This window comes from Mesocricetus auratus, unplaced genomic scaffold, assembly GCF_017639785.1.
Source record: "Mesocricetus auratus isolate SY011 unplaced genomic scaffold, BCM_Maur_2.0 Super-Scaffold_100003, whole genome shotgun sequence".
NCBI classification, from domain to species: Eukaryota; Metazoa; Chordata; class Mammalia; order Rodentia; family Cricetidae; genus Mesocricetus; species Mesocricetus auratus.
In genome coordinates this window covers 100893913-100910974 of record NW_024429188.1, presented here as the reverse complement: position 1 = coordinate 100910974, position 17062 = coordinate 100893913, and the positions used below count along the sequence as shown (strand labels likewise).

The 17062-nt window shown below is 42.2% G+C and overlaps 1 protein-coding gene across 1 annotated transcript in view; it reads left to right on the top strand.

The window, feature by feature from the left end:
- The window catches only part of Gpc3 (glypican 3), a 362100-nt gene extending 345280 nt beyond the window's left edge, over nt 1-16820 (top strand). Inside the window, exon 8 of the mRNA XM_005085548.4 lies at nt 16303-16820. Within this exon, the coding sequence (XP_005085605.1) occupies nt 16303-16472 (170 nt within the window). The 3' untranslated portion in view covers nt 16473-16820. The remainder of the gene's footprint in view (nt 1-16302) is intronic.
- The last annotated feature ends 242 nt before the right edge of the window (nt 16821-17062 follow it).

Here is a 17062-nt window from a genome sequence, read left to right as displayed (position 1 = left end):
GAGATGGAAAGTGTGTGTGGGGGGGTGTGTATGTGTGTGTGGTGTGTAGACTGTATATATGTTGGTGTTGTCTGAACCTTTAATATTAATGGATTTCCCATGTGGAGGTTTTTGAAAACATATAAGAGAGTCTGAGAACATGGCTCAGTGGGAAAAGCACAAGTTGCACAGCATAAAGATCTGAGTCGCCAGAACCCATATGAAGCCAGACTAGGTAGTGTGTATCTGTAGTCAGTGTTCCTCTGAAGAGGTGAGAGGTGGAGACAGGAGAGTCTCTAGAATCTGGCAGGCCAGCTAGCCTGGCATGTACAGTAGTTAAACAATAGGAAGTGAAAACTGACTCTTAGGTTGTCGTTTGACTAACATATATGGACCACAGGAAGTGTGAGCCATGCACTCCCACCTATGAACATATATACACATACATACACATCAATCACACACATAGAAAAACTAAAATAAAAAGGAAGAGTTAAAAAAAGACTCCATGACCCAGCTATAGTCTTTCTAGACATAAACCTTAAAGGATCTATAGCCTACCACAGATATTTGCACATTCATGTTTACTGGTGCTGTATTGAAAACAGCAAAGAAAGAGAACCAGCCTAGATGTTCAAAAACATTCAATAGCAATTTATTCAGTCGTGGATAAAAGTGAAATTATGAAAATTTCTGGAAAGTGGTTGGAACTGAAAAACACTATATTAAGTGAGGTGGCTCAGAAAGACAAATATCTCATTTTCTCTCTCATACATGGACCCTAGCTTATAACCTTAGTATGCGTGAGCTATATGAGAGTGAATGTGGGTGTAAGTCATAAAACTAGAAAAGAGGATGGGGAGATGGGGAAAGGGGGTTTTAAGGAAGGGAACTTGGGAGGGTAATAGAATACATGTGACAGGAAAGGAAAAAAACTGGAGATGGAAAGATAAGACAGGAAGGGAGTACAGAAAATGGGGGTGTGTCAAGGGACAATCAGTCGAAACAAAATATGCATGAAAACATCATAGAGAGACCTGTTAATTTGTACACTAATTTGTTAGAAAAGTGTGTTTTCATATAATTAGAAGTGAAACTATCTATGGGAACAAAGGAGACTAATGGAGTGAAGAGGGTCAGGAAAGGGGAAAGTAGCAAGATATAGGAGACACAATCAAAGGACATTATATACTTCCATGAGAAATGCCTTCTGCCACCCCTCATAATAAAATAAAACAATATGTATTCATGGGCCAATGGTGTAACTTAGTTGATAGAGTGCTTTCCCAACAGTAGCCAAGCCCTGGGTTCCATCTGCAGAAAACATAGGCATTACACAACTATAATCCTTGTGCTTGGAAGGTGGAGGTAGTAGACTCAGGAGCTCAAGGTTGGGGTTAGAGAAGCAGCTTAGTGGTTAAGAGCACGTGCTGCTCTTGCAGAGGATCCACAAGGCAAATCATGACCATCTCTAATCCCAGTCCCAAGGAACCTAATGGTCTCTTCTAGCCTCTGAGGGTATCAGGAACACGTGGCCCATGACCATACAGACAAAACATCAACATGCATAAAGTAAAATAAAAATGTTAGAGGTCAAGATCATCCTCAAGGCTACACAGATAATTCAAGACTACTACAGGCTACATAAAACTGCGTCTCAAAGTTGAGGAGGGAAGGAAAGAAAGAGAGAGTGTATTTGCATGCTGGGTAGTCTGGTAGGTAGCAATCAAATGAAAAGATTCCAGTGATTTGGATAAAGATAAAATGGGCTACTACAATAGCCCAGGAACAAACAATGGCAATTGAAGGGAAAAGGATTCTCTGAATATCAAGAGGACAAACAGTCCTTAGAGGAAGTGGTGGTTAATTCAATGTAGAAGATGAAAAGGGAGACTGGTAGGTTTCTGACTGGGGTGATGACTAAAGACATTCGCTGAAAGGGGCTGCAGGAGACGAGGAGGAGAGCAGTTAAGGGAAGGGAAATGCCTCGTTCCCCTTGAGATATGAGAAGTCTGAGCTGCCTGACAGACATCCAGCTGGGAACAGTCAGTGAACTTAAAAATCTCCAGAAAGATGTCTGAGATAAACCCAGATGTGGAAATTCTCGGTTAGAGATAAATGTGGGGCCGGGTTGGGGGGGTACCAATTAACATATTGAGGAAAATTTGTAAAATGGGAACAGTAAAGACTGGAGGAAGAGAATATCCATCTTTAAAAACAGTGCAGGAGAGAGATAAAAAGTCCTGAGGAATCTGAGAGTGATCAGAGAGGTAGGAGAGGAGCAGGCGGAAGCAGTGACAGGAAGCAGGGACCATGCCAAGTTTTGAAACAGGCCATGACCAAAAGTATTGAATGATGCAAACGGCTCAAGATGAAAAATTCAGGAGAATCCATTGGAGGATTAACTGTAACTGGTATGAGGGATTTACTGAGCAGATGAAGGTGTTCCACAATTGCGCTCTGATGACGGTTGCACACCGCAATAAATTCACTAAAACACACTGAACATTTGAAATTTACTTGAAATGGGTGAATTTTATGATATGAAATTTTTACTTTAAACTTATTAATAGTATAAACCAGAAAAAAAGAATACATTGGACTTTAGTTTGAGAAAAGCCATGTTTACAAGGCATGTTTCCCAGTATAATCTCTTCTCTTTTTTTTTCAATTTTCCATCTTGAAAATTTTTATTTATTTAAATGTTTTTATTTTACATACCAGCTACAGTTCCCCCTCCCGCCCCTCCTCCCACCCCCTCCATCTCCCTCCTTCTCCTCCCCCCATCCACTCCTCAGAGGGAGTAAAGCCTCCCATGGGGAGTCAACGAAGTCTGGCACATCAAGTTGAGGCAGAACCAAGCCCCTCCCCCCTGTATCGAAACTGAGCAAGGTATCACATCATAGGGAACAGGCTCCAAAAAGCCAGTTCAAGCACTAGGGATAAATACTGATCCCACTACCAGAAGCCCCACAAACTGCCCAAGCCACAGAACCCCATTGTAATCTCTTCTTAATTAGTGTGGGGAAAGCGCCACGAAAGAAAGTTATAGGAGTATACGAGGTTCCTGGTGCCATACCTCCCATTTTAATATCAGCCTCCCATTTTAATATCAGTACCAAGTGTGTGAGTTTGATTTGTTTCTCCCCAAGACATGAATATTACCACCCTATGTCCTATCCTCTTTTGGATAGTTACAGGTTGACTGCTATGTTTATTTCTATTGTTTTTTTTTTGACATATATTTCCAGAATTTTAGAGTGGCAGGCTACAAAACCCCCATTTTTATCTGGTTTAGCTATTGGTGACTGAATTTTTTTTGACATTATAATTTCATCATTTTGCCCCTTTTCTATCATCCTCTCTCCATACATCCCCTCTTGCCCTTTTTCAAATTGGTGGCCTCTGTTTTTCCTGTTTTAGTGTGCTTTATCATGGATTCCTTTTGGCCCTGCAGTTACTGAAATGTCCCTCGAGTGGTTCTTACAGCATGGTGCTTTGTTCTCAGCCGTTTTTCTTCCTAATTCTAATTAACCAATCACAACACGTATTTGTGTGGCTCATGGACACTTTGATGTGTTGGGTAGTTAGGGAAAAACATAGTGGAAAATGTGTCTTCCTTTTCACTTACAAAGAAGCAGGACTGCCAATGGTCATAGTTAATCAGTGTTCATGCTGACTGCATTGTCTTTTACTTTTGGTGCACTATCTTCCTGGTGGCTTTTTGTACTCCTCCTCAGTGAGCTGTCACTCTTCATAGTAGGCATTTCCTTTCTCCCCTCCCAGGTTTAGGGTTGTGAGTCTAGGCTGACTGGTACCCTTTTTCCCTTCCCCAGCCTCACTTTGCACTCACAGAGCTATTTGTGTGCAGATCATCTGGCTTTTTCTCCTCAGTTTGTCTGCCTTTCCAGCTTAGGTCCTAAGCATGGTCCTCAAAGGACTTTTATCCAGCTAAGGCCTCTTCTTTGCTTCCCATGTCCTGAAGGGTGGCTACTCTTAGGAAGTTGCCCTAAGCACAGTGTCTACCACCTGGGAATCACGAATTGTTCTTCTGGAGGATGCATTGTAAGCAAAACTTGAGTAGATTGCTCCATCATCTCTTGCACAGGAACGCCTCTATACGGTTACCCACGCTGTACATTTCATATTTCCTGGTACAAATTTTCGTTATTTTTGATATTTAACTCAGCAAACTAACAGCTCATAGGATTCTTTCTCTCCACCTTAAGCAAGTCACCATTTATTCCCCTAAAATCATGTCTTAGTCAATAACTCTTGAGCCAACTTAACATCTCCCTCTTCAAGCTAGCCACTGACTCCAAAAGACACTAGTCAGTTTCTTTGGGAGAGACTGCTCTGGAAGCAGTATCTGTGTCTGTGGAAAGTATACAAAGGTCACTTTGACCCTTATACCCTCATCCTTCATCCCTGTCAGGAGACCTTTCAAGATCTAAATGAGATTCTAGAATCTCAGGGCTGGAAGAAGCTACCTCCCCACCCCTTACATTCCATGTATGAATTTCTTCACCAACTTCCTACCTAACGGCTGTCCAAACTCCTAGGGACCACCTTCCTGAGATCTGATCATCTAGGGGAAACCTACACCTTAACAGGTTGTTCTAATTGTCAGAAAGGCATTTTTCAGATTACAAAAATGATTAGAAAGTACTGAATCTCTCTTAAGTCCAAATTAGTTTCCTCTTAGGAGAAAAACAAGGTCATGAAGCAGCAGGAACTAAAGTGGGGTGGGCGTGGGGTGAGGAAGCTAATCCAGAGAGAGAGGGGAATAGCAAAGGACCTGGGCAGATGATCTGACTGTCATGGAAGTAGGCCTGTGAGCTAGAGAGGCAAAAGAAGAACACTGAGGTAAGAAGCAGAAAGGGACTAAGGGGTGTACACAGGAAGAGAATGAAGATGCTGGCGGAAGATTAAGGAAGGAAATACTGGAATCTCTTCCACAAGAAACAGAACCTGGCATAGGGGTTTACAGCAAGTATGAAAGAATCAAAAGATAAAGTCCTGTTTATTATTCAGAACCAAGAAGCGGGGATGTGGCTCAGTGGTAGACAAGCATTGGTGAGGTCCTGGGTTCAGTCCTCAGGACTCAAAGGCGGTGAAGGGGAGACAAGCAGGATGATGGCAGTTTCTCTAGAAACTTGGCTGTGATAGTTCACACTGCTGCAGTACTCGGAAGAGTGTGGCAGGTGAATCAAAGCAAGTTCAGAGCTGGCTCTGAGTTAGAGTGAAACACTGTCTCAAAACCAAAAACATTTAAAAATCAAAATCTATCCAATCATTCCAACCTCTGTTTTTGCCTAAGGATATGGAAAAGAGTGCTGTGGAAACAGGGGAGAAATGTTTGTTAGAGAAAGCTATGATTAGACCATAGAAAAAAAATAATTGGATACAGGAAAGTAGCTTAGAGAGCAATGGAAAAACAAAAAGAAGTGAATTGAGAAATGGTATTGGGGGTTGGGGGGATGACAACACAGAGCTTCCAGGTTAAGGTATTGTACTCATTCTTCTGCCAGCATGCAATTGTATTTTACTGGCACTCATCCCATGAACCTCTGCAATGAGAAAGGGGTGCTGGCAGGTGTTACTGAGAGGATTGAAGTCCTGTTGCTTTGTATGCTCACAGCTAAGCGGTGGACTTCATTAACAACGCCGTACTTTGATGTTCCAGAGACAGGCATTGAGACTTCAATCACAGCAGCCCCTACACTTGGGAATCATTGGTGAGGGAAAGGATGGGGTGTGGTGCAGGGGTGGGTAGATCTTGAGGCAGGGGCAGAGGCCAAAGGTGTGGGGACACAGTCATCAGGGTTGCAAGTGGGAAATGAATGGAACTACTCACTACAAAACCTGTTTCCTGCTCTGCATGTCACACACAGGGCTGGCATGTGTCAGCTGCTCGCATAGCAAAGCATCAAGTTCCAGGCAACAAAAGCAAATACGAAAATAATCTTTGTGGATTCCATCCACACTGAGTACAATAAACTGCTGCTGCGGATCATGAAAACGGACTACTGCTTAGCAGTGCCTAGGAAGCTAAACGCCAGACTTTGAACATTACCATTTGCTTCCTGAGCTTCCCACAATTTGGCTCTACATTTGTGTTGTCTTCAGCATGGGTCAGTGGTGACTCCCGTGATGAAATCAGAACCATCAGTCCTTTAAGGATGGGCATCATGGAGGAGATTGCCCCACATCTACATACTCTCAATAGGCCAGGAATAGGACATTCACTTATTCATTCATTCAGGCAACAAGCAAATCCTGTGTGGGAGCTATGGAGAACAATGAAAATCATTTCTTACTTCACCAAAGTCAGTCTAGTTGAGGAGGAGACTCTGGGAATGACTAGCTTGACTGTGATACAAATTGAAGTTGGTTCTATAATGGAAATACAATCCAGTAGTAACTGAAAAGCTATTAATTTGGGCCAAGGCAAGAAAGGTAGGCTTCCTGAAAGATGTGTTGTGTATAAGTTGAAACTTGGAAGATGTATTTGTGGCTAGAATAGATGGAGTGGGAGGAAAATAAAAGATGGAGAGCTGGGGAGAGAAAGTAGAGAAAGAACATACAGACACCCATCCCAATCTAAGAAAACAGCTTGAAAAAACTTCAAGTCCTTGGCATTTTCAACATTGCTAGGACTAGAGTATATGATGCCTGGAAAAATATATGGGCAGTTCTCCAATTAGAAAGAGGGAAACATGAGGCAGAGAAGCTGCTGAGGACTTAGGACTATCTCCCATATGCAGGAGTGAGCCATCGAAGAATTGTGAGGCAGGGAGAAATGTGTTCCCACATATGTTTTTAGGAATAAATGCTGTCTTATTTCTAGCTGTCACAAAATAGAATATTCCTTCCTGGATACCCCCCAAAAGTGGGGTATTGGAGAGAAACTGCCATCTTATATAATTTGGCCATTGAGGACTAGGTCAAGGGCCTGGGCTGAAGCAGAGGACAAAGGACCAGCACCCAGAGAAAGAAGAGATGCCTGTGTGAGAGTGATAGTCCAGATACACAGGTGGGATGGGATGGCAATGGAGCCAAGAGGCCAATGTGTGCATTCAAGTAAACTGAAAGAAAAATAGTCTTATCCCCGAATCCTGCCGACAATGAGGGAGGAATTGTACAATTGGTGAGCATTTAATGAACAAAACTGAGACTGAACAACTTAGGGAAGCTGTTCAGCTTTCATTTATAAGGACACCTGCCTGCTCTTGATTTCCAGCTCTGAATACTTTTAGAAATTTCCTTTTGCCCCCACTTTGGCTAGGATGCGAGTCATTTTCTTATCGTTAGACACTGCCAGGACACTGTAAGTATTTTGATTCTAGGGTAATCCCCCCCACCCCCACAGATCTTCTACTGCTCATAAAAAATGGAAGCTTACCAGAGTTTTCCCATCAAAATAAAGCCCTCGTGTATTTGATAACTCCTAATATAGTTGGCTCTGAGGAAGTGCATGACCATTTCCTTATTCCCATGAGTCCTCAGCAGTCATTGGATTTGGCTACAATAAGTGACATTTTGTGTTTTCTACATTCTTAAAGCCTAATGATGCATACCTCTGTGATAGTGTCATGCCCACAATTGATGTTACAATCAGAGCTTCGTGATCTGACCCATTAATTTTTAAATTTATGAGGAGAGAGTCTCCTTGTATTTGTTGTTTTGAAAATATAATTTAAACTTAGCATCATTTGTATGTATTAAAACAAAAAGCAAATATATACTTCCTGAGATTGTATATACCTGCTCTTTAGTAATCAGTCTCCAATTAAAATCCCTAAGCCCCTCCCCCGTAAAAAGCCTTCCTCATCATTCCCTGTTGAGAAGCTTTACATGTATTCCATGGTAATACTTAAGAGCCATTCATTTTTATTGTTGTGCACAACTTGACTTGAGTTTCAAAACGCTGCAAAAGAACCATTTGGTGTGTGTGCCTTGGTGTTGGGTTTATTTTCAGCTAAGTAAGGTACCAGACTAGCAATGTCCTTGCACTGGGGATTAGGGAGTCTGTATCCTAAGTGCCATTATTTCTTGTTTTCTAATATAAGATTACTTGATTGCTTTGGTTGTAGACAGGGCCTCATGTAGCCACCTCCTTGAGTTCAATTTGTAGTTAAGGAGACTCTGACCCTCCTGCCTTCATCCAAATGCTGAGATTATAGGCATGTACCACCATATCTAGTTCATGTGGTGCTGGCTATTAAAGCCTGGGTTTTGTGTCTGCTAGGCAAGCACTCTGCCAACTGAGCCATGTTTCCCTGACTAATATATGCTTTTTAAAAGTTTTTTTGGGATGAGGTGATGTGCACTTGAATGTAGGTGCCCATGGAGGCCATAGGAGTCAAATCCCTCTGGAGCTGGAGTTACAAGTGGTTGTGAACCACCTCATACGGGTACTGGGAGTCAAATCCTGGCCCACTCAGTCATCTCTCAGCCTTATTTTGTTACTCATGGTGTACATACAGACAAGCAGCAGCATGCGCACACGTGCACACACACACACACACACACACACAAAATAAAACCTTTGTAAACGTTCTCTTCTGAGATATTGATAATAATAACAGCAGTGATGATAATATGAACAATTAATCTAAAGACTCTCCCTTCCCCTGTCTCTCAGTCCCATCACTTCCAGTGAGAATAAGGGAGGTTCTTGTGTGGAAATAAAGGCTTTGATGAGCTGGTTCTTCTGAGGCTTTAGGAAGCCTCAAGGAAGGAACACTCACTGACATGAGTGTAGTAATCACCTCCTGAGGAAGGTGATGCCCGTGCCTCTGAGCCTGCTGGGGGAGGGCCAGCACCCACTCACTCCCTAGGTTTCCAGGACAAAACAGAGCTATTCTCTTTCTTGGGAATATGACTTGACTCATAACACATCCAAAGAAGTACAATAGTGGCCCATGTTATGATAAGATTATATAATAAGACCACTTGCTATTTTCTCAAAGATTGAATGATTTCTTGATTGATGCTTAACTGCAAAACAACAATATAGCACAGACAATGTTTCAAATTCCTCGAGACAGTTTTCTATTAGAAAGTTAGGCAGCCTGAGCCATAGCTGAGGGCCAATGGTGTTGTCTGCTGACAAGGAAGTCACCATAGAAGAGAATGTATTGGATCACCAATTGGAATTTGAGAGTCAGAATGTCATAGGTGATTTGTTGGCCCTGAGGATATAGAACCTAATTTGAAGGGCTATCTCAATCAGGAATGTTTTATGAAAGTTTCATTGTATTTGCAGTGTACTCTTACTCCATCATACAACCTTATGTGTTTCTTTAAAAACATTTTTAGTTTTATTAATGTATTTGAATGTGTGTGTGTGTGTGTGTGTGTGTACCTCAATGTATGTAGGTGAACAATGTGCACACAGAAGCCAAGACGCCTCAAGAGGGTGTCAGTGTCACCCTGGAACTAGAGTTAGAGAGTGTTGTGCGTTGTCATGTAGGTCCTGGGAACCAAACCCAGGTCCTCTGCAAGAGCAGCAAGCACTCTTAACCACTGAGCCACCTCTCCAGCCCCAGCCTTGAATGTTTTTTCTATAAAGCAGTGTACTTTTCCTCTACTACAGCCCTGGGAAGTATGTCATGGTCTCTATGTCCATAGCCCAGTGCAGTGTAATCTAAAGATATTGTATTCCAGCTTGAAAAACAGGACTATTATGAAATAGATCATTCCTCCTGAATGGACACAATCTATTGTATTCTCTCAACACTTTATTCTTTTAATAGAAATAATACTCAGTTGTAACTGAGGATGTTTGCAGGCTGGAATTAGCAATAAAAATTGAAGTGGCACTTTCACTGCCTACCCCTGTTCCAGGAGCAGCCACAAGGTCACTCCCAGGCTTTACAGTCAGTTATCAACTGGGCAAAATAGAAAGCTCACTTATTTGTCAATAAGACATCCTATGAAATGTGCCTGTTCTCCAAGGGGTCCCATTAGAAGAATTAAAACCCAAAGGCCTGAATGAAGTATGCCGTTTACCCACATCTGAACTGTGAAAAAGAAAACCGAGACCTCCAGAGAACCTGCCTTCACTTGCAGAGCCACTTGCTTCTGCTTCCATTCCTGAAAGTTCATACAGGAGGTGGGCTTACTGTGGCAGGAAGGGGGCTTTTGTTGTGGTTCAGAAGACAAGGCAACCAAGGTCTGTTTGGGAATCAGAAACCAATGGCAGAGCCCCAGGATGTCCATGTGAATGGGCAGCAAAATGAGCAGTGTTGCAATGAGTGCCGTTTCCTTGGAGATTGCCCCCAGTTTTATCCTCTGGGGTATGCCAGGCAATGTCCTGAGGTTTCGCATACTCAAGTCTTAACTGTACGCAGCAAATGGAAAACAGGGATGGAGGCAGTGTTGTTCTGTTGCTATATTAGGGCCAGATTGAAGCCATCTGCTGGGACAGGCTTGGCAAGGAAGAAACCCCCATTCTTGGCTTAGCAGCAGCATCCTCTTCCCTGCCATTTTTAATTCTAAGACAAGGTCTTCTGCCAAGGATGACCTTGAACTTCTGATCTTCCTGCTTCCACCTCCCAAGTGCTGATATTACACGCATTGGCCACCACACTCAGTTTACACAGTGCTGGAGATTGAACCCAAGGCCTTGTACATTTGAGATGAGCATTCTAACATCTGAGCGGCATCCCTAGCTGCCCTGTGCTGTCAGTGTAAGTGAAGCTCTTCCTGATGCTGATTTACTCAGAGGATGGGCATTTGCTTCTTGTTATATACTCAGGCCCTCAAAGACTTTGAAAAGGTCCCAAGACTCATCTCACTGGCTGCGAAATCCTCCTCCTGCAGGCCTGCTTGAGGGACCCTCCCTCAGATCCGGCAGCTTCTCTCCCAAACCTCTGGGGGCAGTAGCTTCGGTAGGGTTATTATAACACAGGTTAGAAACAAAACCAGAGAAGTGCATCATGGATTTGTTTCTTGTCAGGGTCTTTCATCCAAGATGAGGAAGTCAAGAAGCAAGAGAATTCAGTAGCTGATGATTACTAGAGAAATATCCCCAGGGAAAAATCTGATTGACCCTGCTTGTACAGGGAGGCTCTGTTGGAAAAGGCCACCTTGGCTATTGTGAATAAAGGAATGATTACAGCCTGCAGCAGACTATGCTCCTTTTCCAGGTCCCAAGAGCCTTGAAAGCAAAGATAAATAGAACGCAAAGGAAGTGTGGGGGTCATCAGTTCAGCACCCTGATTTTCCAGATGGGGCAACTAAAGCTGGGAAGGAAATGGTTTGTCAGAGGTGAAATAGGAAGACTGCAACCAAGCCAGGTCTTGAATCTAGAGTTCCAGACCCCTGGGGATGGTAAAGACTCCTTGGGGATTCCAGGAGGAGATTTTTAATAACCAGGAATGGAGGGCTCTCCTCTGAGAGCTTTGCCCAGTGCAGAAAAGCTTTCCAACACAAACAACAGGCAGCCCCTAATGACTGACTGTTATTTTAAATGGATCATCTAATCTACAACACAAAGGCCACGAAGGCGAAATAAGAGTCAGGGCTGAGTATGTAATTAGTACAGATAGTTGGGTCTACCCCCTGGGGATAGTTAAACTGATTACAAATAGAAACAGACATTTAGATGTAGCCTGGAAAAAAATCTTGCTGACCCAAAAGGTTCTCACAGAAGAAACACTCCAAGATAGAAGCAATTTATGTCCCTTTCAAAATAATACACCTAATGTGATGAAAATATAGCCTGGAAATCATTAGAAAATATGAATGATTTCAAATAAAATCATTTGTAGTGTTTCTTATATGTCTGATTTATAGCAAAACCAAGTTATTTAATTTGGTATAGATTTAGCTTTTAGGTTTTATTTTTTTTCATATGTGCTACTCACTGATCCCTAGCTTTCCCACAGGCTCCTCGCTTCTTCAGAGAAGATGCCTGAGTCTTCTGGCTTAGGGCATGCTTCACACTGATAATACTAGATCAGACTGTGCACGCATTGCCTTAGAAACTGTCAAACGCTCTCTCTGCTGCCTTCACACATTTTGGCCCCAATTTGTCCTTCTTGCCTTACCTTTCACCACTACTACCTCCCTTCACAAGTGTGTGCATGCGTGCTTGCTTACATGAGTGTGTGTGTGTGTGTGTGTGTGTGTGTGTGTGTGTAGAAAGAGTGTGTACTCCACCCCCTTACACCATAGAGGCCCCTTGCTCTTATTGAAAATCCATTGTCTGCAACCTCAATTCTTGGTGAACCATACTATAGACATCGTCATCGTCATGCTTCCTAATGCAGATAACCAAATTGGCTTAAAAATCATCCCAGATACTTCTGTTTGGGGGTTTTATCCCCCTTGGTAATTTGCCAATGCCTTTGTGTGTGCCCTTTCTGTTTTGGGAGAGATGTCTACTTGGTTTGTCTATTGTTGTGCTCTTGCTACAGTATGGGATTCCTTGAAGGAGTACCTAAATCTTTCCTCAGCCTTCTGCTTAGGACATCATACACAGACTAGCATTGTTTATTAAATGAAATTGGATACTATTTCCTTCATCCAGGAATGTCCCCATTTATCTTTGACCAAGATCCTATTTCTCCTCTCTCCCATGATACTCTATTGCTCTCGGATCCCTCCTGGCTTTGCTGGGCTTCCAGTCAGTTTACACCGCAGACACAGAACTGAGGGACTGAGGGACAGACTTCTCTTCCTTCTGAATGGAGAGCCTCAAGCAATCACTAACCATAACTTAGATAAGAATATTCTGAGAGGCCATTTGGTGGCCTAGATTTGTCCCAGGGATCTAATGGCCTTAGCCATTATTAGTCATCTCTTGAGAAACAGAACTGATAATTTCCATGTCAGGTCCCCAAATCAAGAAGTCTTTGCACCATTCTACAAAGTTTAACAAGGTTTCTTAATTGAGTATGTGGTAAACTTGAAGTGAAAACAATGCCTTTTTCCCATGCTTTGGAAGTTCCCTTTTATTATATACATTCAGGAATTGAGGATTTTTTAATGGGACTCTATTCCTACGTAGTCTTGCAGCATATTTGGTATATAGAATTTTTCAAGAAGCAGTATGGTGGACTGGAGAGATGGCTCAGCATTTAAGTGCATTGACGTCTGGAGTATCCAAGTTCTATTCCCAGCACCCATAAGACATTTGACAACTGTCTGTAATTCCAAGATCTGACACTCTCACACAGACATACATGCAGGCAAAACACCAATGCACATAAAAGAAAAACAAATTATTTTTTAAAAATGGGAGGCAGAGGCAGATTAATTTCTTTGTGTTTGAGGTCAGCCTGGTCTACAAAGCAAGTTCTAGGACATCCGAGGCTGTTCTGTTACACAGAGAAACCCTGTCTCAAAAAGTCACACACACACACACACACACACACACACACACTTTTAAAAGGAGAAGCATGGTTTCATAAAAGCTTTATGGTCAGAGCCTGGATTCAAATACTACAGCTGCTGATAATCAACCATGGAAATATAGACCAAAATCACTACCCTGAACTTGAGTTTCCTCACTTGTAAAATGGGAATTCCAATACCTACTACATAAGGTTGTGGGGAAGATTAAAGTCAATGAGATGGTATATATATTTATATAATTTATAATTTATTTAATGTAGACACTGTCTAGTAAACATGAGCATTAAATAACTTAATTAGAGTGTTATTATTTCCAAGTATAAGACCCAAGGGAGATGATTAGAGGAGAGAAGACACACTTGCTGTACAAGATTGAGTTCAATCCCCAGAAGCCACATGAAATGAAAGAACCTACTCCTGAGAGTTGTCTTCTGACTTCCTTCTACGCATCTGCACTCACATATGTCACACTAAGTAAATAACAAATAGATGTAAAGTAAAACTTGCATTAAAAGGATTAAAAACTAGTGGACTGAGCAGAAGTGTTTGCACCTGCTATAGCTGCTACAGTCATCAAGACTGTTCAATGTTAGCGGATTATTTGAAGAGTAAAACCGCTAGAGGAGGAGCGAAGTGGGAACATTAATAGATATTGTTTCATCTTGATGTTGGGCAAGAGTATCATCCAGACAAGAATGTGAAAGCAATGCTGAGAGCCCTCTCATTCAGGTCAGGCCTAAAAATACCCCTCTTTGCTTAAGTGGAGAAGCTGCCTGGGACTCAAGGCTTGGCTTTCAAGAGACCAGCCATATGTGCTCTCTGCTTTACTGAAAGCCGATCGTGACCTAAGCCTGTGCTAGCTTTGTCAACTGACAGCTGACCCTAGCCATCTTGTGCACCCTGCATAGCTCACCTTTCAGAGAAAGAGGTCTGGTCTCCAAGTAGAGTATTACTCTTTGTTCTTTCCCCCCTTTATTTTGTCTGTCTGTATGTGCTGAGGGGGATCTGGATTACAGCCTGCTAAATTACTTTTCCTGAGCAGAGTTCCCCAGAAAACAAGATTTGAAAAACTGTCAGCACTCAGGCAAAAGAAACTTGCTTCAATTTTAGAGGAGTGAAATAGAATCAGATTTATACATATTAAAAGCTAGGCCATCATCTCCTTGGGATGCAGTGACAAAGAATTGCAATAAATTACAAGATAAAAAAAAATAGTTGGTTTTGGCTACTATAAGCAAATGGTCTAATATAATATATATCACTCAAATAGATAGGGAAAATATAAATATCTATCACACTAAAAGACAGTGAATTTGAACTATCACCCAATGATAAATATAATTAGTAAACCAAAGCACAGAAATACTTGGTCTACACTGCTGATCAAGTATATGCATATTAAAGTAACTTTGAAGTAAAACATATTGTTTCTTCAGATGAGACATATTAAAATTGGTTCTTCTATCACCCCTGGGAGCATTATTGATTAAAATAGTCTTTTGGAAAGTAGGGTCCCAGCCTGTGAAATCAAAGCTCTTGGCTTTGATCTCCTTGATTTGCTTCCTGTACTAACCCATGCCAGCCTCAGAGCTGCCCTGGTCTTGGACCCAGTTCTGTGAGTATTTGGAACCAGTTGAGTCCACACACTTGCTTCCTGGGACTTACTGAGTATTTTCGTGGCCTGTAATAGGAGCTCTTCCTTCCTCTCCTTGCCTTCACTCAGTAGAATCCCAGTCATTTCCTTTGAGCCTCTCAGTGCCCCCTGGCCATGGGACAGTTGGCTGGTTGGTGAGCAGCTCACATCACCTTCACAAAATACTGAAATAGAAACATTAGCCATGGAGTCAAGAAAAAACAAGGGAGTGGATTGGATCTGGAGACACAAATTTGTAGGAAACTGACCCCTGGGCTGGTGATCCTGAATTTCACATAGAAACCTTTGTCTGCTTAGATTTGCCTTCTTTTGTATCAGGACAAGTCAAAGACATCCTATTTCTTTTCAGAATCATGTATAGGTCTCATACATAACAGGCCAAGAATGCAAGACTGTACCCATCAGCCTCTCCTTAACCTTAATTCACTTGGCATCAAATTATATCCTATGTTTTCAGGCATGCCCAACCAGAAGCCTCATATACCTGAGGACAGCTAGGAATGCAACCCAACACAAAATCATAAATTTATTTCAAACATTAGGAGTGTTTGGGGTAACTTTTTTTGGAAGGGGTAACTTGATTGAATACTTCTGGGGCTGCCTCGATTGAATAGTTCTCAACTGCGAACTTCATAGGTGACAATGCTGTATTACAATGTCAAAAGTTTGGACATGCATGCTCAATAAGATGTGACTGTTTGGTAAGGTTTTATTGCTTTTATGGGAGAGGAAATTGTATAAAAGAGGAAATATTGGGGAAAAATAAAACAACTTTCAACAGCAAATTACCCTGTCCTTCAACACTAACTCAACAAATTTCCTGGGATAAGAATAACAGTCTGCTCTATGGGGCTAAAGGAAAGTACACTACATAGCCATCAGTCTCCCCCTCCCTTCGCTAACACACAAGGACAGATATGTTCATCCACATAGCGTATTTTGATGTAAGTTCTGATGAAAATGACCTTCAATTCAAGGGTACAGATCTGCCTGGGAGATGCTGCAAAGGGCCAACAAACATCCTGCTGTGTTGGTAGAGCCACAGCGGGGGTGGGGTGGTGATGCTGCTGAGAGACTCCATTGCTGTGCTCTCTGCAGAAGAGCACTTCTAGCTAGCTCAGTTGCACAAAACACCCTCCAAACACACCTTCTCCTTCATGGCTCTGGAAGCCCTCCCTTTCCAAACACAAGAAAAATCCAAACGGGAGCTTCCAGTCCAGATGGGGGCTGGAGGCTGGGAATGGTGTGGACTTGCTGGGGTATATCAGTCTGCAATTCCAATCCTCCTTCTCTTTTGACAGAACTGGCGTATGATCTGGATGTGGACGATGCTCCAGGGAACAAGCACCATGTAAATCAGAAGGACAACGAGATCACCACCTCTCACAGCGTGGGGAATATGCCATCCCCGATGAAAATCCTGATCAGTGCGGCCATCTATGTGGCGTGCTTTCTTTTCCTGGTGCACTGACTTGCCAGTGTCCCGGTGCCCGTGCTGCCCTGCAGCACCTCGTGGTCCTCCTACATCAAGGAGCCACTTTCTTTTTTTTTCTATTTTTTTTTATCTTCTCTGCCTCCTCCCGCCATTAAGTAGGAGACTAACCGTGTGTTATGTTTTCGAAAATCAAATGGCATCTTTATGAGGAAGGTAAATTTTAGTGGTAGGATAGATTGTCTTTTTGAAAAGAAAAAAAAAAACCTTCAACTTGTGCCAAATTATTTTCTTACATTTGACTGCTAGAACATGGCTGTCATGTTTCCCTCTTCTCTTTCTCTGCATGGATTTCTTTGAAAAAAATAAATAAACATTCAAATAAAATGACATTGGGTCTTTTTTTATAAAATGGTCATATGCTTCTCCTTCCTTCATCCAAATTTTCTGTCTCATCTGGCTTTCTAGTCAGTGTAATCTCGTTAAGAATCCAAAAAGTCCTTGCAACCACTTCTTTTCCTGTACCCTCTAGGTGAGTGCCAATGCTGACCTCAATCAAGTATGAAACCGCTCCTGATTAAACCACTCACTCTTGATGTACATCGCACCCAGTCCCCATTGAGAAACCT